The sequence below is a fragment of the Erinaceus europaeus genome, chromosome 7 (genome assembly GCF_950295315.1).
Source record: "Erinaceus europaeus chromosome 7, mEriEur2.1, whole genome shotgun sequence".
Classification (NCBI taxonomy): Eukaryota; Metazoa; Chordata; class Mammalia; order Eulipotyphla; family Erinaceidae; genus Erinaceus; species Erinaceus europaeus.
The window spans coordinates 12,960,591-12,987,476 of record NC_080168.1 but is presented as its reverse complement, the minus strand read 5'-3'; the positions used below and the strand labels follow the sequence as shown (position 1 = coordinate 12,987,476).

Genomic DNA, 26,886 nt, shown 5'->3' with positions numbered 1-26,886 from the left:
TCACCTGGAAAATTATCCTCCATGCTCTCAGAGACAGGGACATTCTAAGTGAGACTGCCTTCAACAGGCCATGCAGCCATTGTGAGGGCAGTTCCACCTTCAGTGAGAAGATCTCACTCTTTATCTGCAAGTTATCTACACATCTATCAAGCTTGAGAATTTTCCATTCTTAGAGCCACCATCTGTCTGAACCCAGTCAATAGAGATGAGCTATGCACTTCACATGCTGCATCTGTAGAGGGTGATGGAAGATCAAAGATGGTCAACTCCTTTGTTGACCAGGTCTGCTGGTCTACCAGGGCCTTCTAGAAATCCACTCTATGCTCTTCCTGCCAGGAGTTTAGCTTCAGTGTTAGGGAGCCACTGCAGTGCTTTAGAGAAGTCTGTTTCTGACATAAGGGCAAATAAATGCCTTTAAAGGTAGAACCTGCCAGAGTTCTTAGGGGCACAGAGGTGACTTGGGGTATGGCTACTTCACTTGAAAACTTTTAACAAATCCCCATATCCATCCATCCTTGCCACTGACATGCAACAGTGGTGGAGCTGGGTCAGCCTCATTTCTCACACAAAAGCCAAAAGAGACCAGTCAGTCTACAGTCCACACATCTACCTGCCACAGCACAGGCATCAGGTGCTACCTTCTAGGTATGGGCTCCTCCCAGCCAATGTGGGCTTATCTCAGGGCCTTCTCCTCACATTTAGGTGATAATAGATCAATAATATAAAGCAAAAATAACAGACAACCGGCTGGAAAATACTCAGGTATTTGGAAATTAAAGAATCTTTGGGCTGCAAAAGGGGAGAAAAGTGAATCATAAAATAGTTTAAACTAATGATATACATCAATTTTGGTAAGAAGCTGTTAAAGAAGTGCTTTGAGGGACATTTAAAGCACTAAATGCCTATATTAAAAAAGAATAAATGTGGTAAATCAATGATCTATATTTCTACTTCAAGCTAAAGGGATTTTAAAAAATTAATTTAACTTTAAAACCTAAAAAAATAGTCAATTTAGATCCCAGCTGAGCAAAAGGAATGAAATAATAAAGTAACAAGTCAATGGATATAAAATAAATAATAAAGAAAATGAACAAAACAAAAACTAATTTTTGAAAAGAGGATAAATACTTTAAACAGCTAGTCATACTGAGCAGGCAAAATAAAGAGAAAAAGACACAATTTATCAATATAAAGAGTGAAAGAATGAACATCATTCTATATTCCACTATTAAAAGGATAATAAGGGATTTATGCATGACTTTCATCTGATAAATTCAACACCTTGGAGTGTATGTATGTATGTGTGTATATATATATTACGTTTTCATATATATATATATATATATATATATATAATGTCCTTAAATGACACAAATTGCAAGATTATCCATGCAGAAACCACTAGCTAAATATTCCTGGATCAGTTAAAGAAATTGAATTCATGGTTTAAAGTCTTCCTATAGAATAACCCCAAGTCCAGTGAGCTTTACTAGTGAAGGCTGTCAGGTATTTAAGAAAGAATTAATATTAAGTCATACAAACTCTTTGACAATATGGGAACCTTTTCTAACTAGTTTCATGAAACCAGTATTATCCTGATGCCCAAGCCTAAAAACTTATGAGCTCAGTATTGCACATGAATATAGACTTAAAATTTATTTAAAAATTCATGTGAAATATTAGAAAACCAAATTTAACTACCTGAAAAAGACAACAGTTAATAAACTAACTGGTTTAAAACTCAGTCAAAATAATTCAACAAATTAACAATGGAAAAACATACTACTCAACCACAGTTGACAAAGTTCAACATCTATTCATTATTTAATAAAGCAAGCAAACAAACAACAACAAAAACCTTCTCTTAGGAAACAAAGGAGTATAATTAAATGATTAATAGTTTCTAGAAAAACCTTAGAGCTAAAACCTAGCTTCCTGGTGAAAGACAAGCTGCTTACCCAGGGATCAGGGAGATAAGTGAGTTCACAGTCAATTGGATTTATACAAGGCTCTGGAAGTTAGATTCATTTTATGAGGGTAGAAAGGTGAAAAGGAAGGAGGATAAAAGAAGCAGGCAATGATGATTTAATATTAATTGTCAGAGTGAGTCTTAGCAGTCACTGAACCTTTACTGAAAGTAAGAGACCAATAGATAGGCTGGGGCTGAGTGGTGATGTGTATGTTTAGCATGCCTGAGGCCTGGGTTCCACTCCTGCCAACATACATACACAAAATAAATGAATAAGAAAGAGAGCAAAAGATGTGTGATTTTTATTTTCATGGTGCTTTGTGTTCTGGAAAACTTTCTCAGCAAGCTATATTAAGAGTCCAAAGAATCTTGACTGGTTTATTGAAATTACAAAATGGCTCATAATGGCAAAATCATATTTTCGTTATGGCTTCCAAGTGTGATCAATGACTCCAAGTTTCTATTAGTAGTAATTAATATTTATTTTACTGTGTGTCAGAGAACATTTCTCAAGCACCTTCTTTAAATAAAGTTATTACAGATTTTCACTTGGAGATCTACCTGATAGCAGCACGGATAGGACAGCTTACAGGAGATAAAAATCTAACAGCTCAGTAAGCTGACAAGGCCCTGGGGCCTTAGATGCCCCCTGAAAGAGCCCAATACTGCCTGTCACTCCAACTCTCTTGGTTCTTACAAACCTTGGACACATTGGAATCTAAAAACAAAGCAGAGTCTATTAGGGAAGTTATACCTGGTATTGTATATGTGTTTCACCATTTGACTTCACATTTGAAGCTCGGGTAAATTTTCTTTTGAATGAACACTAACAGTAACTTTCTCTTCCATGTATTACAGATCAAATGTGACAGCTTTTAGAGTAGTTCCAATATCTTCTAGTCACTGAAAAGATGCCTCAGGACAACTATGATTAAACATTGAATCAGAATGTCTGGAGGAATCTCTTGGTTTTTTTTTTTTTAATTTGATTTTATAATTTACTTTGGAGAGAGATTGAGAGAAATTGAGAGGGAAGGGGTTGTTAGGGAGAGAGGGAGGAGAGAGCTGTAGCACTGCTTTACTATTTATGAAGCTCTCCCCCTGCAGGTGGGGACTGGGGGCTTGAAACTGGATCCTTGTGCATTATAGCATGTGTGCTTTATCAGGTGTGCTATACCACATTGGTGGGATATCTTAAAAATTACATTTCAATCTATTCTGCACATGTCCTTCAAAACTAACTTAGAAATGTACTTGCAATAGTCAAAACTTGGGAGCAATCCAAGCACCCAACAACAGATAGGTGGTTAAGGAAATTGTGAAATAATAATCAGCTGTAAGACATGATGAAATATTTGTTTTTTCCCCTCCCTACAACATGGATGGAATTGGAGGGAATCATGTTAAGCAAAACAAGTTTAAGGAGAAAGAAGGATAATGAATAATCTCACTCACCAGTAGGGCCTGAGAAACAGAGTGAGGAGGACTGGGGAGAGGCATATGGTTCTGCAAAAGACTAGCTGTTTAGGCTCTGAGCTCCCAGGTCCAATTCCCAATACCATCATAAATAGAGAAAGAAAGGAAAGAAGGGAGGGAGGGAGGAGGTCAGGAGAAAGAAAAGAGGAAAGAAAGTGAAAGAGATAGCAAGGGATAATATAGGATGGAATCTTAATGGTCTGTGGTCTTTCTAGGTAGATCCAAAGACTCGGAGGGAATGAGGCAGGGGAGGTGTCAAGAGTTTGGGGATCCAGCACCCAATGGGAGGGATAAGGAAGGTGAGGTTATAATGACAGCTCCCTGTGACAACAACCATGTCAATCAGTATTTTCTCAATAAAGTGATTTAAAAAAAGAAAAGAAATAAAGAAATAAAGAAAGAAAGAAAGAGAAAGAAAGAAAGAAAGAAAAAGAAAAGGAAAAGCTTTCTTTTGATTGGGGAAAATAAAAAGAGGAACCTAGGAGACATGACAACTAAATGTAATGCAGCATGCTTAGGCAGGAAAGAGACATGAGACTTAAAAATTAAGGACTCAGAGGCAGGCTGGGAGTATGAATTAACCTGCCAACGCTCATGGTCAGCAAGGAAGCAATTACAGAAGCCAGACCTCCCACCTTCTGCATCCCATAATGACCTTGGGTCCATACTCCCAGAGGGTTAAAGAATAGGAAAGCTATCAGGGGAGAGGGTAGGATACAGAGTTCTGGTGGTGGGAATTGAGTGGAGTTGTGCTCCTCTTATCCTATGGTTTTTGTCAGTGTTTCCTTTTTATAAATAATTTATTTTTTAAATTAAGGACTCCTGCCTAGGTTTGGAACACCTGGTAGAGAGCGCATGTCACCATGTGCAAGGATCTGGGTTTAAGCCTCCACTACCCATCTGTAGGGGGAAGCTTCATGCATGGTGGGCCAGTGATACAGGTGTGTCTCTCTCTTCCTTCTTAATTTCCCTCACTCCCTCTTCCCACCCCTCCACCCAGAAGTCACTGGGAGTGGCAAATTCATGGTGCAGGCACTGAGCCCTGGAGATAACTCTGGTGGCAAAAAATAAGCAAGTGTGGACTTCAGGTAGTGATATGAATGGTGTGGTTCATTATTGTAACAAATGTGCCACGCCAATATGTCAACGAGAGAGGAAGTGTGTGAAGGGCAAATAAGAACACTCTGTAGTATCAGCAATTTTAAGTAAATCTAAAACAGTTCTTAAAGTTTATTTGGAAAAAGAAAAGAGTTGAAAAGAGAGTAAAGCAGGTGTCAGGAGATAGTGCACTCCATGAAGCAAATGCTTTATCATGCATAGGACCCAGAGTCATGGGAGCCCCATGAGCAGTGCTGGTGGAGCTCTATGGATGGTGAAGCAGTGCTGTGGTGCCTCTCGTGTGTGTGTGCGCGTGTGCGTGTGCGTGTGTGCCCATCAACTGTTTGTTTGAATAAAAGGAATTTAAAAAGTTGGCCCAGGAGCTTCGGAGCCATGCAGGTATGAAGTCCTAGGCACTGTACTAAAAAAGGTAAAGGGGCCGCAATCTAGACTTTCAGTAGTAAATGAGAAAATAAACCATGGCTTCTGTAATTCCTCCCACCTTCCGCACCCCATAATGACCCTGGGTCCATTCTCCAGAGGGTTAAAGAATAGGAAAGCTATCAAGGAAGGAGATGGGATATGGAGTTCTGGTGGTGGGGACTGTGTGGAGCTGCATCCCTCTTATCCTATGGTCTTACCAGTGTTTCCATTTATAAATAAAATTTTTTAAAAAACAAGAAAGAAAATAAACCACAGCATGTTCGCTTAACAGATTACCGTGCATTTTGGGAAAATAAATTTTGAAGATGTGGTAACATAATGTCTATAACATAAAACGAACACGTGTAAAAAATTTAACTTAATGGGAGCCAGGTGATGGTGCACCTGGTTAAGTATTCACATTACTGTGCACAAGGACCCACATTCAAGCCCCTGGTCCCCCACTGGTAGGGGGAGAGCTTCATGAGTGGTGAAACAGGGCTGCAGGTGTCTCTCTCTCTCTCTCCTTCTCTGGCTCTCCCTCCCCTCTCAATTTTTCTGTCTCTATCCAATAACAAATAAATAGATAAAAAAGAAAGTAATTTAACTATGCAAACGCAGTTCTGAAAAGGCTGAGTGGAAATGCCTCAAAATTGTGCTGTGTAGACAGTGAAGAAGAGGACTGACTTCTTTCTCTATTTTCTAGAATTCCTTTACTAACGTAATATTTTAATGTGAAAATTACAGGAATGGGCCAGCAAAACAGCTCACTTGCACAGTGTGCCTGACTCAGGTTTGAGCCTGGTCCCTACCACATGGGAGAAAGCACTGGTGATATGCTGTGGTATCTTTCCTTCTCTCTCTCTGTCCATCTTAAAAAGACAGCCTAGAACAGTGAAGTCCTGGTGCTGACAGATGTACCAAAATAAACCAATAATACACATCACATGGGTCTTTATGATAACCTAATAAAAGCTCATGCCCAGTCTTGACCTCTACCAGCATCTTCTCTCCTCTCCCCCCTTCTCCTAGAAACCCAATCTTCCTCACACAAGGAACTCATCTCATCTCCAGAGACAGAGAGAGCTTCAGTACTGCAGCTTTGCTAAAACTCTTGCCCACTTGGGAGAGTACATGCTTTACCATGTGCAAGGACTTGGTTTTAAAATCCTGGCACTACATGGGAGCACCGTGCACACAGCACCAGGGGAAGCTTTGTGAACTGTGGCACAGTGCTGTGTTGTCGCTCCTCTCTGCCTATTTCTTGCCCCTCTCTGAATGTTTTTAAGTCAACCAGGTGTGGTGGATTCAACACATGTATGAAACCCCAGTGTAAAAAAAAAAAAAAGGTAAAGGTTCTAATAATTTGAAGTGTTGGTAAGAATATGAAGCAATGGAAACTCATATATAGCACTAGAATACTAAAAATAGAAAAATGGTTTGGCTATGAAGCTATAAAGCCAAATATGTACATGAGTAGGAGAGTCATTTTACCCTTTAAAAATCAGTGAAACTTTAGATAGAGAGTGCTGAAGTGTTCAAAGGAACATTATTTATAATAAAATGACAGTCCAATCCAAATATTTCAGGCCAGATAATTCAATTACAGTATGTCAAGAAATAGAAATATTAGTAATTAAAATGAATGATATACATTAACATGTCTTTAAAAATGTTAAATGAAAAAATACAAGTCACAGAAGAATCTGTTTAGTAAGTTACTCTTACAAGGTTAAACGCCAAGCAAAACTGATTACTATCATAGGGCTAAAAATACAGGTAAAAAGTAAGAAAAGCAACTTTTGAATCCATGTTCCCTCGAGGAGAAGGGAGGTGGAGTTTGAAGTTGCAGTACAGAGGAGTTCACGCTGAGAAGCAATGCCACACTCCTTAATGTGCATGGTTGGCGAGCCAATGGAGGAGTTTCCATATCAGTCTTTTAGAAATCACATAAGCATTATATATATTCATTTAACTGTGCAATGTGCTAAATATTTTAAAGACAATTTATTTTAGGGTTGAAAAGATTGTTCATTTGTTAGGAAATATGCTTTGCCATGCGCACAATCCAGGATTGAACCCCAGCACCACATGGGAGTGTCACAACACGGGGGGAAGCTCCAGTGCTGTCACATCTCTCCCTCTGCCTGATCACCACACCCCCAACAAAAAGTTGACCTGAGAGCAGTGAAACCACGCATGTTTGAAGCCCCAGCTCCATAAATAAGTAAAATAATTAAAATATCTTAGTGGTGATTATTTCTAGAGGATACGATTCTAGAAGAACTTCACTTTCTTTTTTATTTATTTTCTTTTAAAATTTATATGACTACAAATTAATAGGAGTGTACATAAACACCATTCCCACCACCAGAAGACTGTGTCCCATCCCATCCCCCCTCCCCTCCCCATGAAACAAACATCCACCCTCATCCAGGGTTTTTACTTTGGAGCCCTACTCCAAATTTAGTCAAATCCTGCTTGTAGTTTCCCTTTCTAAAACTTCACTTTCTATAGTATATATCTTAAATAAATCTAACAGAAAGTATGTGACATATTTTTTAAAACAGGTTTACTTCACTTTGATTATACAAAGATAAACTATTGTGAACCAGAAATCTTCCCTTATTCAAGCAATTTACATTGAATGAGGGGAGGGTCTTCTCAGGCATCAGTGCTTTGCTACAAAGGTTGTTCCCATTCACAATGACATTACAGTGGGTCACACCTCCAAGTTAATGAAGACAGCCCTGAAGCAAGCAGCGTATCCAACTGACAGGTGAGGCTGTGTGTGCAACTCACGTTCTACATTAAATGAGCAGTAGTTCCATGCTTCTGGGTGATGGGTACGTGAAAAAACCACTGAGAGCAGGAACCAGCTACAAATATCAAAAAGGTCAGTGGGGAAGCAATTACAGAAGCCAGACCTTCCACCTTCTGCAACCCACATCGACCCTAGGTCCATGCTCCCAGAAGGATAGAGAATGGGAAAGCTATCAGGGGAGGGGATGGGATATGGAGATTGGGTGGTGGGAATTGTGTGGAGTTGTACCCTTCCTATCCTATGGTCTTGTTAATGTCTCCTTTCTAAACAAAAAATAAATTTAAAAAATATATATCAGAAAGGAAGACAAGAAAGTTAATCAAATCAGCCTTTCTGTCTTCTAGGAACTAGGAATGCTTAGCAGTCAACACTGGTGTGCTGAGTCATTCTCTACCAATTATCCTTTTAAAGTCTCAGCGTTTGAGTTAATCTTATACACAGGACAGTCGTGCATCCTCGGGGTACCAACCCATCAATGCTGCCCTAGAAGAAATGCTCTCATGGATATGGGTTGATATGGGGCACTCCAGACTAACAAGCAGTGACATCACATTTCTGAGAACCTCAATCTGGGCACAAAGATCAGCTACGAGGAGGGAGGGGCCAGAACTTCAGTGATCATACACACACACACACACACACACACACACACACACACACCAACACACACAGGCAGAAACAAAGTGTCACTCAGGTGGTATAGTTCAGCTCTATTTCCTGTAGTGGGGAGGAGAGAACAAGTGAGTTCTGCTTCTTCTGGCTCTGTATTAAGATGCAGCAGGAGCCAGCAAGGCTTGGCCAGGGCCTTTGGGAGAAGGATGCAAAGTTCAATGAAACGGAATGACTTTAGGAAAGGCCCCAAGGCTTGACAGCTGAAGAGTTTACTTGTCGCAATAAAGGAAGCTGAATGCATTTAAGGAATCTGAGAGGTTAGTGGCACCTAAAAGTTTTCAAATACATTAAGACAAGATTTCCAGGAAGGTGAACTTGAAATAGTGGGTGGGAGTGCCACCACAGTTCCAGAGGCCACTCACAGCTCTGCAATGGTCCTGAGCACCCTGGGTGTGAGGACAACAGTGTGGTGATGGAACCCTGGACCAACACCCTTCTCATCCATGCCTTTTAGTTTTCTCTGCTTTGACAAGGAAAACTCAGTGTTGAAGACACAGCTTTTCCCAAAACTGATCCCTGCAGGCCACCAGGTGGAGCTCAACAGTCACCAAACCAGAGCCCCCTCCTCAGCCTGAGTAGTTTGTACACCCCCAGAAAAGGACTCAAAAAGTTACAATTGGGTGATTCAGGTTTTATGGGGTTATGTAAATCGACTTCTGGATCAGAAGGGTCCTCAGAGATGGGACAGACACTAGAGAAGGCAAGACGCTCCTTTGTCACAGGGAAAGGTGGCTTGCAGCTTTTTTTGCTTTACTGACCCCTTACTGGAGTGAGTTTCTCCTGGTTGTTTTTTCAACCAGCCTTGTGACTGCTTCATTCTCCTACTACACCCAGTCTCATGAAATGCAACAACTATCTCAACTCACACACAGAGCCTAACGAAGTTGCCTCTGGCTCCCATAACCTTGCCTTGATTATCTGATAACCGACAGCTTGTGTGTGGAAAACTGGAAAGTGAGGAAGATTCTAGAAGTCAGTAGGCCTTCCTTTCCTTCCACCTTGCCCAGTTACTCCACCCCCTCCCCACACACACACATGGAAATTGCTGTCCTCCATTCATGAAAATGAGCAGAACATGACATTTTCATTGAGGGTGACATTTCAACAACTGTCTACTCATACTTGACAGCACTCTGTTCTGTCCAAAACTTCTCACCCCTTCCAGATCTGCACCGTCTCTCCTCCTGGCCAGCCCTTGAGCCAGGAAATGGTGCAGGGAAGTATGTCAGCTTGCTCTAGGGCAATCCACATCGCTCATCTTCAGAAAGCTGCCAAGAAACATTATCATGTTCTCCCCTGGAGCTACTGAGAAACTTGTCCATTTCCTCCGGTTTATACTGATGTGTTCAAGAAGAGACCATGGCCAATCTGGGTAGATGGGCCTTGATATCTCTATGCCCAGGATATATATCTGCAGACTCTAGACCTGGGGAAATGGATTTCACAAAGGCCTGAGGGCACAGAGGCGTGAATTCCAAGGCAAGAGTTTCTAAGGGGAAAGAAGATTTAAGAGGGCTGGGAAGCTCTTAAAACTGTAAAACTGATTATGTAATTGCAAATCCTTCCAGCAAGCAAGCCAATGTGACTTTTTAAGTATCCTGGACTCAAGTTTAGTACGAAGCATTAGAAGCACTAAGTATGTTGTGATGCATTGCAAAAAAGCAGTGAATCCAAAAGCCAGCAATGGTTCACTAAGAACTGATGACCTCAGTGCTTCTGACAGCACCAGGGGGCTAAGATTCGTGGCACTGCCAGTGTTACACCCCACAGAGGCAAGTAAGGCTTGGTAAGTCTCGGGATAATTCTCAAGGAAAGTAACTTTGCCACAACTAGAGTCTCCTGTAGACAGCAATGTTCTTGCAGTTCCCTTAACTGGGGATGCAAAATAGCTAATGGTGGTGCCTGAGAAGCAGAATCTTCAAGAAAGGTAAGATCAGCGCCCTTTTGAGCCCCCTTCCAAAAGTGCTGGCATTACATAGCCCCATATGCACACACACTAGTGCACTTTGCAGTCTGAATTTGGGACTCTCTACCTGATCTAACCTAATGGATTCACGTTGCTGTCAAGTTATTTATTTCCAACAACAGAACCTTGGTGCTCATGCTTTGCTAGTTGAAATCCCTTCTCCTGGGGTTTCTAGCCTGAGGGACAGCTTCTGAGGTGGCTGGGTGAAGACGTTGGGGTCAACCAGTCACATTCCTCTACCCACTGCCCTTGTCCTAAAGGAGCTCACGGCCAAGTAAGCAACTCATAGGAGCAAGGACACTGCAGGCAGGTGAGGGCTGGAATCACATTGCACTTCGTAGCCTCCAGGGGAGCACCCAGGAGGGAGGACTGATGCCCAGGGGCTTCTTGTGAGTGAACATCTGGGCTGGAGAGTTGAGTGTTTTGGGGAGCCAGCTCCAAGAGAGGGAGAGCAGCAACTGGGAAGGGAGGGGCAGCAGGCACAAGGCTGGCAGGCTGGCCGGGAAAATATGTAAGGAAGGGGTTCTTGGTGAATGGGGGGCAGATGCCATCATACACCATCACCCAAGTCAGGAGCCTGGGAGCTCATCCAAGAGTCTGTCCTCACGTGCCCCGTTTCTAACTGGTCACCAAGTAGACTGAAGTCCCCACCTTGAGCTAAGTTAGCTTAAGGGGGGATTTTAAGAGCCAATTTAATCTAAGACTTTATTATTATTATTGTTTGAAATTGCCTCCAGCATTACCTCTGGGGCATGAAGACTCCACTATTCCCAATGGTCATCTACTTCTTTCTTTCTTTCTTTCTTTCTTTCTTTCTTTTTCCTTTCTGAGAGGGAAAAGGGAGAGAAGGGGGAGACAGTAAGACACCTGTAGCAATGTCTCACCACTGGTGAAGCTTCCCCCCTACAGGTGGAAATGGGGGCTTAAACCTGTCCTTGCTTATGGTAATATGTGCACTCTAGTGGGTATAGCACTGCCCAGCTGCTCCCCTCCCACCTGCTACATATCCATGCAACAGGCTATCATTGCTGTGAAGAAGATTTGCTTCCCTTGATAGTGGTCACAGAAGAGGGCCTGGTGGCTCCCAGACATGATCAATACCTGTCTCATGCGTGGAATTTAACTTCAGAAGAAGCAACTGGCCTTGGACTTGAGTAGCTAGTAGCAATGATACAGGCAGCAAGAGCCTAGTTCTTGCAAGGGGCGAGTGCAGCAGAGAGAGAGCCAGAAAGGAGATGCTAGCCAGACTCAGTGTTTAGGCCAAGTTTCTCTGGAAGCTGACCACATCACTCCCACCCACAGCAAGTGCTACCTTCCCACTCCTGGTCCCCACCTGGCAGGGTGGGCAGAGCAAAGCCAGGCCTCTGGGGCACAGTGTGTTCTGATGGGGAAGCAGTGACCTCAGCTCCTAGAGATCAGTAACTGATAGCCGGAACAAAGTGGCCAGCCGACCACCAACGTGCTCGACAGCTGCAGCCTGCGCCCCTCAGAAGATGGACGTCATCCGGGACAGGCGTCAGGGTAGCCTGCCACATTTTACTGCTGAAGATAAGCTTGTGCTTTTCCACGGAGATTCTAGCAGGCCTGCTTCCATGAGAGAGTCACTTACGTGAAGACGGCTGAGAAAAGGTTAGCATGGGTTTCCAGCTAAAGGTGAGAATCAGCCAATGCTGTTTATCAGGGAAAGTGGCTATTACTTCCTAATGGGCTTTCTTGACACTTCAAAGGCCTGTCTCACTTTTAAATTATTGTTCTTTATCCAGAAGGAAGGAGCCGGGGATGAAGTCATGGTACAAAAGGACCCTGAGAGGCCATCTGAGCACCAAGAGAAGCTCACACCATGAAGATTTCCAGACCACGCCCTCTGGACTGGAATATGGAGGAAGTGGTCCAATCAAGGCTGCACAATGGGGCGTGACAGCATGGCAGATAGCAGGCCAGGCTGGATTTCCTGCTCCCGTGTGAAAGTCCTCTCCTCTCCCTGCCCAGCAGAGGGTGATGGGCACGGTCAGCAGGGGCCAGGTGTGGGCTGTGCTCAGGCCTTTGAATCGATGGTGAGGATAATGAGCTTAGAGAGTGATGACACTACTTGAGAACAAAAGAGAAAGTGCAATCATGCCTGTGTGGCCCTGAGATCACAAGCACCACCCTGAGCCACCCATCCCTGAAAATGTGGCCAGGACACTGCTTATTAAATCACAGTAGGTGTGACCTCCAGACTCAATCTGGCTCACTGCACAGGGCAGAAAGGGCTCAGCACAGGCTAACCCCAATCAAAGCAGTCATGGGGGCTGCCTGCTCAGGACTGGTACTCGTAACCACAGAGCACACCCAAGATGGGTTGCCTGGCAAGGCAGAGGACTAAGAGGACCAACGGTCACCCCATGGGCCAGTGTCACAGCAAACATGGTTAAGTTTGTGCATTTTTCAAATTCTGCAAATCCGTTGCCAGATGGTAAGCATGGCAAAGGGCTGAAAAGACACCTAAAAGTTAATGTTTTTATTTTCAAATAAATACCAACTGTGAGAAGACAGGCACAGGGCTGGGGAGCTAGCTCACCTGCTTCACTGGGCACATGGTCAGGGCCAGAGACCTCACAGAGTACCTGGCAGTGCCATGGCTCAAGGGGGAAGCTTGGTGCTATGGGGTCGCTTCTGTTCTGTGTCTGTCTCTCTCTTTCTGAAAAAGTCAGGCTAGAGCATAGAAATTATGTATACACAAGGCTCCAGCAATACAAGAAGGAAAAGGCAGAAGGAAGGGAGGAGGGAGGGGGAGAAATAGGAACAGCATTTGATCGAACAGCTAGGCCCAGCAGTTTCTTCAAGTCAAAATAAAGCTCATTTGGATAATGTGCTGCTTTGCCATGAGCTCAAGACAGGTTAGAACCTGGACCCCAACACACTGAAGGAAGCTTCAATGCTAGAGTCTCTCATTCTCTCTCTCTTCCTCCCTCCCCTCCCCTCATTTTCCCTCTGCCTCTCTTCTTTATCTGGGAAACACACACACACACACATTTATCTGGGAAACACACACACACACACACACACACACACACACACACACACACACACACACGCCATGATGTTCTGTGACCACATCACTTAGATCTCAGCAAGACCGAGGGATGACATCTTCCATAAACACAAGGGATACTGTTCCTGCTTACTGCGGCTTTCAGTGCCATAGGTGAGACTTTCGGAGATCAGGGCCAAAAGGAAAGAGCACACAAGCACACCTTCCATTATTCCTGACCTACAGCATGGGTGGCTGGGGTCCCATGAGCATGCCCCCACTTTGGTATATTTCAACACCAGCCTCTGAGAAGAGATCGTTTGACCATCTAATGTAACAAAGTCTTCGCAGTTCACAAGCACCAACAGAATCCGTGACAGCAGGAAATAGTCACGGACACGGGCTGGGCTTATTGCTCGTGACCTCCCCACTCCACACCCCCCCCCCCCAAAGAAGGTGCTAGGGAATCTATAAGGGACTCATTAAGGTGGTAGGAGGGGAATATCCCTTTTGTTTGTTTACTTCTTTTTATTATCTTTATTTATTTGATAGAAACAGCCAGAAATTGAGAGGAAGGTAGAGACAGAGAGAGAGAGAGACACCTAAAGCACAGCTTCACCACTTGCAAAGCTTTTCCCTTTCAGGTGGGGACTGGGGGCTTGAACCAGGGTCTTGCACATTGCAACATGTGTGTGCAATGAGGTGCACCACCAACTGGCCCCGGGGAATTTCTAAAGAACAGAGGCCCAAAGATGTCAAGTACCCATGCTTTCATAAAGAAATAATCACTAGAAGCTTGGAGATGGTTTACCCAGTAGACCACACACTGTACCGCGTGCAAGGCAACCTGGGTCTGAGACTTCGCCACCACGTGGGTGTCCCATGCAAAGCGGAAGCTTCATGAGGGTGGAGTGGGGCTGTGCTGCCTCTCATCTTCTTCTTTTTGGTCTCTCTGTCTCTTACCTTCTATCTAGAAAAAAAATGTCTGCAGGAAGTACTGAAATCACACAGGAACCAAGCCCTGGTAGAAAGGAGAGGTAAGAAGGAAGGAAAAAGGGAAGGAAGAGAGGAAGGAGGAAAGGGGGAAAGAAAGATTAAAAGGAAAAAAAGAGGAGGAAGGGAAGCCAGAGGACTGTGCACAAACAGCTTACATAACGGCCTCCTGCCTGCACGCTGCCAGCCCGTCTCCCCACCACAAAGCACCTACCCCAGGGCGAAATTACAGTCCTCCTTCCAGTCCACAATGCGGCAGATGAAGAGTGTGTTGGCATAATCTTTTGGCCGGGTCACAAAGTCCTGGGGACAGTCCTTGAGGGGCACATAGATGCGAGGCACTCGGTGGTCCGAGGGAGAGAAGAGGGCATATTTCCGAAACAGCTCGCTATTCTTGTCCGCCAAGAGTTTGAGGAGACCAGTGGCAGCTCGAGAGTGTTTCTTCTCCAAGATGTAAACCACCTGTAAACGCCAAAGACAGGCTCAAGGCGGCCCCTCTGCAGAACTGGGTGGTGGAGGGACAGGCCGGGGGGGGGGTGCCACTGAAATAAGAGCTGGGCTGGTAGTTTGTACGGCTTCCACATGACACTCTGGGACTAAGTGATCGAGAGGTTAACTGCAAGGACTTCAGATTCCTGTGCGCAACAATCTCTAAGAGAAAGCCATGCAGTAATGGGGGGGGGGGCTAGGTGATGGTGCCTTTACTTATAATCGACTTATTTACTAATGAGAAGGGGGGAAGGGAGGAGGGAGAGGGAGAGCGCAAGCCACAGAACCACCTCTTACTGCCTTGTTTTTTGTTTCTCCACTATTAACTACCAAGTCAAAGCTTTAAATGTTGACGAGCTGAAGTTGAAATTTCCTTAATACTTTATTTATTTTGGATAGAGACAAACAGAAATTGAGAAGGAAGGGGGAAAGAGGGACAGAGACACTTACAACACTACTTCACTGCTCATGAAGCTTCCCTGCCTACTGGTGGGGAGTGGAGGCTCAAACCCAGGTCCTTATACACTGTAATATGTGTGCTCAACTAGGTACACCACTACCCAGGCCCAAAATTTCAATGCAATGTGTGACAGGTCAAGTGGGACACAAGTCTGTGAACGTGGTTGATACACAGGCTTATCATAAATTCCACTTGCCGGAAGTCTCCAGCACACCACCTGGAATGTGGTCAGTATTCAATAGATGCTGCTGAACTCAGCAGGCAGGTAATGGGACGGGTAGGTAATGGGACGGGCAGTCAGGAGCAGCACACATGCCACAGAAATCCTGTCCATATGGAAGATCGTCTCCTGGCCACTCGTGGCACTGAGTGACAGCCCTGGATTCCCCAGTGACAGAAGAAACCCCGCCCCCAGAAGGCCACTCTGGTCTCTTCCTGGAACTACTCCTTCCACACTGGGTGTTGGCATTGCTGGGGGTGAACATAGGCCAACAGCATAGATGACTTAAAATAAAATTCAACTGTGCAAAACAGAATGCAGAAGCAACTGTTTCTTTGCTCCTGTGATAACTAAACTAAATACTTCAGAGAATGAAGGAAAGATGTATTAAAGACTTGACTTTTGAATTAAAAATAGACATGACAAAAACTAAAAGTACTGGAGCAAAACAAACAAACAAAAGCTATAAAAATCTAAAAGGTATCTATCTACATTTGTGTTGCTTCACCAGTGTGTCGATCTTATTCCACTGTAATTAACCACAAGTCAGCATCACAACAGGAGGAGATAATGCAGAACTTCAATCAACAAACCCCACACTCAGAGGGAAGGTCTGAGTCCTCCAGCCAAGGACAGGCAAATGAAAATACAATTATATGTTTAAAGTTATATTTGGTGGGCTAGGTGGAGGTTAAGCTTACACCTTATATGCACAGACCCAAGTTCGAACCTCCACTCCCCATCTGCAAGGGGAAAGCTTCATGAGTGGTAAAGAAAGTCTGCAGGTGTCTTTCTTCCTCCATCTGTATCTCCCCCTTGCCTCTCAATTTCTCTGTCCTATCTAATTCCTAAAGAAAATTACAAAGAAAAAAAAAAAGGAAAAAATGGCCACTGGGAGTGGTGGATTCATAATGTGAGCACCAAGTCCTAGCAATAACCCTGGTGGCAATTTTAAAAAAGGTTACACTTTGAAAGTTACTGTTATGAGTTCCTGTCCCCAGTGCTTTCTATTTTTATTCGTATTATTAACTGGCCAACTACAGTCCTGAGTGGCACAGAGGAAGCTCAGGAGACAACCACCTGGGCAATGGAGAAAACCTGTAGGCAGTGACCTTAGCAGATTTCTGCAGCGACTTCTCTGGTGAGGAGCGTGTATCCTGTGACACCGAGGTTCTCTGGTCTTTTGTAACAGATGTGTCTGCATTCTCTTTGCCTAAATTAAAGAGAGGAAGAGAAGAGGAGGAGTCAGTTGCATATCCAAGCGGCTATGTGGGGTTTTTTAATTCAGAGCAGGAAGACGCCTCGGATGCCATTTATTTAGCTCAAATGAAGTCAAGGTGACTGGCTAAGGTCAGTCACTTAATAGACATGAACTCACATTCAGCAGATTCCATCTTATCTACTTAACTAGTGACACAAGTGGAGGGTGTCAAACTTAAATTGCCCATCTGTTCAATGCCCAAAAAACTAGATGTTAAACTGACTGCCCAGTCCACAGTGAAGACTTGATAGGTTAATTTATTATGCACATCTGCTGAAATAAAACAAAATCAAAATAAATGTTAACTTTCAAAAGGGCATTGGTACCAGCCATAGCAAGCAAAATGGTGGAAAAGAGGTTATATTAATGAAATACATAAAGAAAAAAGCCAATCCTGATTTTCCTGACTTTTCTTAGTGATATTATATAAAGGGTCAAGCACTTAAAGTCTTTTAATGTTTGATTTCCTTTCTTAAAAATCTTATAAAGTACACATTCACCCAAGAAACTGAAACTACATCTCCCCAATAAACTGGGAGCTCGGCTCTGTACCAGAGGTATTAAAACCGCTCATGACCAAAAGCAGCGAGGCACACACTTCTGAACATGTTTGTCTGTTCGTGGGTTGTGCTGGCTTTCCCTCACAAAGTAGTCTTCTCCGGCTCTGCTGGGCTTCTGGATGTTAGGGGTGTCCATGGGAGCCAGTCCAGGTAGCCAGCTGAGAGCAAGTTGGACTGATCGCCATCATTTAGACATTCCCAAAACCAAAATAAATAAATAAATCCTTTTCGGGACTGGCCACCTCAGAGCACAGGCTCAGCTGAAGCCAACTCTGCCCATCCTGTGTCCTCTGGAAGCACTGGAGTCATCTCACCTGGTGGGGCTCAAGAAGGTTGGCTGATGGCTTTTCCTTCTACACTGAAGCTTTCCTACCTTGGTGTCCACTCAACATCTCACTGCTTCTTTCTCAAAAAGGAAAAGAAGATCCCGTTGTTGCTCACAGTCCATCAGTAAGAGAGAGGCATGATCCAAGAGCATCTTCTATTTCACACCAGATTTCAGGATCCCCGAGTCATCAGCCTTCTAGAACGTCACTTGTCCTCTTGGGGAGAATGAACGACCACACATGTTACTGCTCTGTTCTGAAGTGCGTCTGCTAACATGCTCTTCAGCACAGGGAAGCTCAGGGAATGGCTGTGAATGAGCAGGCTCTACTTTGCCATCTCACAGTTGAGGATGTGGTCTCAGGGGCTAGTAATCCAGGCAGCTTGCTGAGAGTGTTTCCAAGGCCAGCCAAATCCTGAGGATGGAACATTCTCTGGTGGTCACTGGTGACTCCTTCTAGAAGATGGTTCTTGTTTCGGATGCTATCACAACAAGCAAGTCTTCTGTTCCCAAGGTCATACCAGGAGGTATCCAAAGAAAGAGGGCACACTGTGGGAATGAGCCCAAGCATAATTATCGAGTCAAATATCTAGGCGTGAGTGGTTCAGGTGTTGAGTTCATAGGGACAGACTGGCAGAGCCCAGGATTTGTTGAGACACAGATGTATCCCATATAATGAATGAAGGTCACAGGTGAGCAATGGAGCCTAGAAATGTAGTGCCAGGCTAGAAAGCGAGTCACCTTAGTAGGTCCCCAACCTCTGCCACTGGCCACACTGAGTAACAAAGCCATCAGCTTAGTGGGAGGACCTGCCTCATGTGGTAGTCACAAGACCATTTTTCTTCTTCATTAATCTTCTACTGCATTTACTCAGTACTGGGCAATGAAGAGTCAGTGATGATTAAAAGAAATTAGAAATTATTTTGTGTTTTTCCTTTCTGTCTATGTTAAGTTTTGCGCGTAAGTGAGATCATCCCATATTCATCCTTCTCTTCCTGGCTCACCCTATTCAACATGACTCCTTCAAGCTCCATCCAAGATGAGGTGAAAGATATGACCTCATCATTTTTAACAGCTGAGTAGTACTCCCTGTGTATATAACCCACAACTTAGCCCACTCATCTGTCACTGGGCATCTGGGTTGTTTCCAAGTTTGAGCTATTATACATTGTGCTGCTATGAACATAGGTGGGCAAAGGTCTCCCCACTTGGGTTCAGAGATTCACAGGAGAGGAATGAGTGGGGAAGATGGGAGCAGTCAGGTGGGCCTGATAGGATTTGGAATCTGAAGTTAAGCCTGAAGGCAACAGGAAGCTGGCTAAGGATTTTGTAAAGTGGTATTGCCCAGGGTGAGATGGGAACCAGCTATGGGCAGCCTGGGAGGCCAATGGAGAATGACTGCAGTGACCTACATGTGAATGGCAGTGTGATGAGGTAAGTGCTGGGGTGGATTCAAAGGGTCATCAACACCTTGGGGACTGAGCTTGCTGGCCTTGGTGGTGATGATAGATGGACTGACAGATTATGGGATCTGAGAAGCAGGGATGCCTTCTTACACCTTCTTCATAGCTGATGGAGGCATTCCTGGCACAGGAACAACCAGGACAGGTGGTGAAAACCTAGAGTTTGATTTAATAGACTCCTGAGAGTGTACGCCTTGCTGTACTCAGCACGTCAGTAAAAACTCCAGCACCACATGGAAGCATGATGAGTAGAAATGGAAGAATTCCAAGGACCGAGGCACAGTACTATGGTGTCTCTCTTCTCTCCTCTCACTCAATAAAAAGAATGAAAAACTGGGCCAAAAAGGTTACTCTGTGGTATCTTTGTGAATGAGGTCCCGCACTGATTCCCCAGCAGGCTGTGGAAAGAAGTAAGCATGGAGCCCAGCCTTCCCCCCTTCTTCCTCCCAACTTCTTCTTGCTGGAATGCAGGTGTGAGAGTCGGCACCTGAACACTCATCTGGGCCCTGGAGACCATGGGTCAAGGTGCCTCAGCCTACACACTGCAGCATAACAGTATGAGCTGAGGACCATGGGACTCGCCCACAGGATCGAATTCACCCAGCACTGGTCTTTTATGTGAGACCAAGATGGGGCCGGGTGGTGGCATACCTGGCTGAGCGTACATGTTACAGTGTGCAAGGACCCAAGTTCAAGCCTCTGGTCCCCACTTGCAAGGAGGAAGCTTCACAAGTGGTGAAGCAGGGCTGCAGGTGTCTCTCTATCTCTTTCCCTCCCTAACTCCCCCATTCCTCTTGATTTCTGGCTGTCTCTATCAAATAAATAAATATAATTTTTTTAAAAAGAGACCAACATAACTAAATGGCTTCCTTGATGAAGCCATTGATTTTACATTTGGAGATGCTGGGTAAGTTACAGGTGCAGACAGTGAGGCAGGCACTCATGCACACTGCTCCATGTAGGCCAGAGGCACTAAGTCACAGCACTCTAGGCTGGAGAGACAAAGGCAGGAGAGATGACATAAAGCTGGGGTTGCATCTCAGAGGTGACACTACCAAGAAAGAAACTGGAGGCAGTGAGTGAACAGAGGCAAGACAGGAGATGCCCCACCCCTCACCTTCCAGGCAAATGTTGCCAAGCTGGTCACCATCCCAGGCCTGGTGTGGCTTAAGAAACATAGGCTTAGAGTATGAGTTTCTGGGTGTCAGGAGGAGCGCTTTGATAGGCCAATCAAATGTCATAACGAGGTACTAGAACAGGGCAGAGGTGCTAGTGAAATCTACTAGCAATCACTGGCCTTCTTAAGTGCATGGAGTAGAATTCTCTAGAAAAACCTTAACCATTATCTTCAATTTCACCTTTACTTATATTTTTTCATCTTCTTCTAAATATACTAACTTTCTTTAGCTCTTCTCACTCCACTCTGTGTCTCCTGCACTTTCTAGCTATCTCTCTGTGTTATACTCTGGATGACTTTTCCTTCCATCGTGTTAATTTTCCCTTCAGCTTTCCCCAATTTTCTGCTAAATTCACTTACTGAGGTGTTTTTTTTTATTTGATCAAATGTATACTTTTCTTCCTCCATTGAGTTTTTAACGATATTACTCAGATGTTTATTTCTAGAAGTTTCACCTGGCTCCTTTTCCACTTTGCTATGTCATGTTTCATAGTTTCCTATCCCTACAGATATCTTTAACTTATCTTTTAGTTCTTTAAACATGGAAGCTTTTTATAGACTGTGATAATTCCAATATCTGATTTTTTTTTTTCACAGACTATTTCCATTGTTTGTGGTTGCTGATGGCTCTCGTCCTTGGAATATGGTTTAGTTGGTGCCTGGTTATACTTACGTGTTGGTCACTGACTAATTTGAGACCTAGGCTGAAGAAACCCTCCTCTGGAAAGAATTTCCAGCTGATCTTGCCAGATAGCTGGAGGCACCACCACCCTCAAACCAATTTAAGACCTGATATTTCTTTGTTGGCTCACTCAGCTTGAGGCTGGGCTGCAAACCCAAGGTCTACACAAACTCTCTTGGGGTAGCCCTTTGGGGGTCCCCTCTTCTTGTAAGGAGTGCAAACTTCATTCTTTTCCCCCACTACCACTGGTGAACTCTACGATGTGGTCTGGGTTTTCCATCCTGGTTCTTAGTTGGCAATGCCTGCCAGCTCTTCGGTGTTTCAAGAAACACCTTTTTATATTGTATCCAAATAGTTTTAGTTGGGGAGGTGGGTCTGCATCAAGGCCCCTCGGATCTGAACTTTGGAGATGTGTCCCAGATGGCTGTGTAGTGCTGGAGAACAGTGGTGGTGTGTCAGGAGTGGGGGGCACAGCGGTGAATTGTGCAGGAAAACATATCAGAGAGACAGGTGGGGCAGCTCATGTTAGGCCTGAGGTTCCATCAAGGCAGAGGACAAGTGCTAGAGAGAAGCTGGTATTCTTATAGCTCGGTGTCTCTACAGCCCAGGATCGAAGTGTGACTGTTGTGAGACTCAGAAAGAGCACTAAGGAGCCCATGCAGGAAAGGAACCTACACCAGGAGCCACTAGGGAAGTAGTTGGTGGAGGAGACTCAGAATGAGACTGGGAAGCAAGACAGATGTGTGGGGTGAAGACCAAGGAGGCTGGGAGGATTGAGGAACAATTTACGATCCAGTTATAAGCAGGCTGTGGAGAGTTTTAAGATTTCAGAAGGTGTGAAATGACAGGCAGCGATCTTCCTAACACTTCACTACTCCTACAGGAGAGAGAACAGTTTAAAAACAAGAATTTTAGTCCAGGGATGTATTTCAGTGGTGTAGAACTCGCCTTACATGTGAAGGCTCTGGGTTTGATTCCTGACCACAGCACACAAACTAAAGAAGAAGTAGAGGAGGAGGAGGAGGAAGAAAAAGGAGGAGAAGAAGAAGGAGAAGAAGGAGATACTTTGTGGATGGAGAGGGTGGTGCAGTGTAAAATCTTGTGGTAAAAAAATGTGAGTTCCTGGAAGTCGAGCAGTAGCGTGTCAGGTTAAGTGCATGTGGCACAAAGCGCAAGGACTGGCATAAGGATCCTGGTTCAAGCCCCACCCCCCCACAGGGGAGTCGCTTCACAGGTGGTGAAGCAGGTCTGCAGGTGTCTTTCTCTCCCCCTCTGTCTTCCTCTCCTCTCTCCATTTCTCTCTGTCCTATCCAGCAACGATGACATCAATAACAACAATAATAACTACAATGAAAAACAACAAGGGTGACAAAAGGGAATAAATAAATATTTTTTAAAAATTTTTTAAAGTGAGGTCCTGGCGCAGTGGGTTAAGCGCACGTGGTGCAAAGCGCAAGGACCAGTGTAAGGTGCCCCGTTTGAGCCCCCGGCTCCCCACCTGCAGGGGAGTCACCTCACAGGCGGTAAAGCAGGTCTGCAGGTGTCCCCCTCTTATCTCCATTTCTCTCTGTCCTATACAACAACAACAATAATAATAACTACAACAATAAAGCAACAAGGGCAACAAAAGGAAGTAAATAAATAAAAATTTTAAAAACAGGTTTAAAAAAATGTGAGGTCCTGGGAGTCAGGCGGTAGCACAACAGGTTAAGCACGTGTGGCATGAAGTGCAAGAACCTGCGTAAGGATCCTGGTTTGAGCCCCCGGCTCCCCACCTGCAGGGGAGTCACTTCACAGGCGGTGAAGCAGGTCTGCAGGTGTCTGTCTTTCTCTCCCCCTCTTTGTCTTCCCATCCCCTCTCCATTTCTCTCTGTCCTATCCAACAATGACGACATCAATAGCAACAATAATAACTACAACAACAATGACAACAAAGGGGAAAATAAGTAAGTAAATAAAAAGTGAGGTCCTAAGTTTGATCCCCACAATACATGTGCCAGAGTGATGCTTGCCTTCTCTCTTTCTTTTCTCTTGTTAATAAGCTACTTTGGGGTGGGGGGTTGGGCGTGAGGAGTTTAAGTTTTGGAACCTAGTGTGAATTTCTGTGATCTTGGAATTGCATGGCTCTCAAGGGTTAACTGTAATGAATCATTTCAAAGAAGGCCCTCTGGCACAGCTGAGGAAGGCCACACACTTCACAGTCTGTCTTCACCTTTTCAGGTCTTGTTTTCACCATCTTCAACATTTTCCAGTATGTGCTCCTTTTCTGTCTTCCATTCTCATGTCCTGTTTTCACAATGAATGTCTAACCAAGTAGAACACCAAGGACAAAGAAGTGGACCCCTAATTGTGTGACAGAAGACTTGCAAAACAACCAGAAGCAAACAAGTGTGATGAGAGGACATACAGAATACCCCCAGGAACCCAGGCATGAGCTTTCCCATAGAAGCACCACTTTTTCTCGACCTCTTGATATCTGGCTGCCCTCTCTCTGCCTTCTATCCACTGCCCCTCTCTGGTCAGTGTATTTCCCATAAGCTCCACCTTTGCCCTTTTCTACATTTAGTGAGTTTGTTCAAAGACCCACCAGACTGGCCAGACACAGATGAATCTCAGTTGCTTTGAGCAAATTACACCTCTCCAAATTTCCTTTTAAAAATCAGGAAGAGTTTACATGAACTATGTCTACTTGTACACTATGTCTACTGGCACAGAGCATGTGAACTGCTCAGTATCACCAGCACATTGTCACTGTACTTTCTCAGTGCTTGCAGTGAGGGTTTTTTTGTTTGTTTGTTTTGGTCTCCAGGACTTGGCGCCTACACCGCAAATCCACTGCTCCTGGAGGCCATTTTTCCCATTTTGTTGCTCTTGTTATTGTTGGCTAGGACAGAGAGAAGTCAAGAGAGGAGGGGAAGACAGAGGGCGAGAGAAAGACAGACACCTGCAGACCTGCCTGACCTCCTGTGAAGTGATGATGCCCTTGCAGGTGGGGAGCCGGGGGCTCGAACTGGGATCCTTACACTGGTTCTTGAGCTTCACAGCATGTGTGCTTAACTCACTGCACTACCACCTGGCCCCCAGCAGTGAGTTTTAAGTGAATCTAACCTTATTGTTCTGGGCACACTAGCAGGATGAGACAAGGCAAGGGCATTGTTATAAAGTGGGCCATATCTCTTCACCACTGAGTCAGAACCCATCTTCCTAGGCTAACGGAAAGATAAGATAAAGTTAGTATGTGGAAACATGCTTCATTGGCTCCTGCTATAACCCAATGAGTTGTGTTATATGTTTAATGTGCTTCACTGTGCAAAGGAGGGACTAGTGATGGGGTCATCACGGCATTCAGCTGGACAGAGTCAACGCAAAGAAGGCAGACTTCATCCCAAAGATGGAGTCTGACTGGTACATGAAAATGGAGAGAAACGGGTGATAGCAGCCATAGGACGAACACAATTTGTGCTTCCAGAACCCCACCAGGGTGGCTCTGTGGGGAGCAGACTGTGGAGAAGGGAGACTGTGGGCAGACAGCAATTAGCAGGTCACTCCCCATGGTGGCAGGAGGTGAAGGTTCTAGGTGGAGAGGTCTTCAGAAGGCAGATAGCTGGAGAGATGATTTTGATGCTTGTGGGGAGGTGGTGGTGGAGAAAGGACTGAGGGGAACAGCCTCAATTCCTTGAGACAGAAGCAACCAACACTGCCTCCCCTGGGAACTCTTGACATGCCAGCTCTCAGGCCCTGCCACCCTCTGCCCAGAAACTCTTGGGTGGAGCCCAGCAGCCAGTCTGAATGAGCCCTGAGCAGGCCCTGGTGGCTGGAAAGCGTGCAAAGTCACAGCCACAGACCAGTGAGCAGAGTGCCAGCACAGAAGAGCAGCTTCTGGGCAGAGGAGTGAAAGTGAGCTCACTGTGGTCCTAGGGGGGAGGCAGAAATGAAGGCAGTGCCTGGGTGCTTTGCACAGTGGTATGACCTTATGTAATTCTTTTTAAAAAATTATTTATTTATTTTCCCTTTTGTTGCCCTTGTTGTTTTATTGTTGTTGTAGCTATTATTGTTGTCGTCATTGTTAGATAGGACAGAGAGAAGAGGGGAAGACAGAGAGGGGGAGAGAGAGACACCTGCAGACCTGCTTCACTGCTTGTGAAGCGACACCCCTGCAGGTGGGGAGCCGAGGGCTCAAACCAGGATCCTTACACTGGTCCTTGTGCTTTGCGTCACATGCGCTTAACCCGCTGCTGCACTACTGCCCAACTCCCGACCTTATGTAATTCTTACACTCAAGGTTAAATTCAAATTTTGAGTATTCACAACTTGAAAATAAAAAAGTTCAGTTTGGTCCAGAGGACCAAGGAAGAAGTGGGCTGGCTCCAGCAACAGGGGTCAGGACTAGAAGAGCAGTGGGCTGAGGGGAAACACAGGAGAGAGAGAGAGAGATCAGCACAGGGAGGGGTGGGTGGAGGCTAAGGGGGCAGGTGGGGTGGTTTAAAGTGGTCAGAGGAGCCAAAGAAAGCAGGCGCCAAGGTCAACCTGGTGACAAAGGCTAGAGAGGACACGGGTGAAGTCAGTTCCAGAAGTGACGTCTGGCTGCCAAGGGCTGGCCCCCACAGGGTGGATCAGTAAGGGGAAGGGCTGACAAGCCCTCTGCCCCTAGGGGTGGGTCAGCAGGGGGAAGGGCTGGTCCCCACAGGTTAGGCACTGGAGGGGAAGTGAGAAGGCAGTGGAAGAACCACTCAAGGAGGGGTGGTTGAAAAGGGCACCTTCAGGAAAGGGAGGGGTTCCTGAGCAGGAAAGGAGAGTAGGGGGAGCTCCAGAACCCAGGGAGATGGGTCAGCCTCATGCGGGAGGCAGAGAGGCCCTGGTCACAGGGTCCCAAAATCTACCCATTATTTCAAAGTCCAGCAGCTGAAAGGCAAGGGGCTCTTGCTGTATTTTCTCTGAAATACAGAAGCCAAACTCTAGCCCTGCACAGTGCTAGAGGAGGTGGAGGAATGTCACACCAATCAGAGCTTGGGCCCCCCATGCCAGGGGAGGAACAGATGGGACTCCAAAAGCAGTAGCCCCAAACATGCCAGGAACTGGGCTCTTTGAGTTCGAATCAGAGCAACTACTTACTAAGCACCACCTTGCAATGCCCAGTCCCACCCGCCAGTCAGCACACAGCACCAGGCTCAATCCTTTGAGCCAACCAGGCACTACTATGCCACATGAGGGGGCATGAGGCACACAGAGACCACACAAACTGAGGGCCCCGGCATCACCCACTGGCACCTCACAAATGCCGCCACCTCAGGCTCCACCCTGCCTGCAGATGCAAGCAGAAGTCAGAATGACAAGAAAGCAGGATTCTTGAATGAATGAATGAATGAATGAATGAATAAATACCTAATACTCAAGTGTTAAGAGGAAAAAGCCTTCCTCCATGACTCCCCATCCCCACATAGTCCTAATTCCTAAGACCTCCTTCATGGTGAGACATGACGGAGGAAGTACTCATTGTGGCAGAGCTTAGTCACCCCCTCATCAGGTTGGCCGGCCGCAGAGCTCCACCTGGGAGAGGGTGGGTTTCCCCCCAAGCCTGACCCTCCCTTCCACCCATCATCTTCTCAGCATCTGCCTGATTCCTGGCCCCAGCTGCCAAATGCATTAATTATATCACCAACACTCGCCTGCTTTCTTCTCCCACTGCCTGCTCCAGATCTTTCTTCTGCCCAGCAGAAACCACTTTCCAACTTTCTCTCCACTGAAGCTTTAATTGGCTTTTAGCTGCATGGCTCCCCGAAGACCCAAAATGTAGGCACAGGCACTTCTGTACTCC

At 45.2% G+C, this 26,886-nt stretch overlaps 1 protein-coding gene across 7 annotated transcripts in view; it reads right to left on the bottom strand.

Annotated features, from left to right (window-relative positions):
* Positions 1-26,886, bottom strand: part of DIS3L2 (DIS3 like 3'-5' exoribonuclease 2) — a 259,999-nt gene that overhangs the window by 107,124 nt on the left and 125,989 nt on the right. For all 7 annotated transcript variants that reach the window (XM_060193791.1, XM_060193785.1, XM_060193786.1 and 4 more), the window contains 2 exons: positions 16,716-16,816; positions 14,649-14,896 (listed from right to left, as the gene is read on the bottom strand). In XM_060193791.1, coding sequence (XP_060049774.1) covers positions 14,649-14,896; positions 16,716-16,816 — 349 coding nt within the window. The remainder of the gene's footprint in view (positions 1-14,648; positions 14,897-16,715; positions 16,817-26,886) is intronic.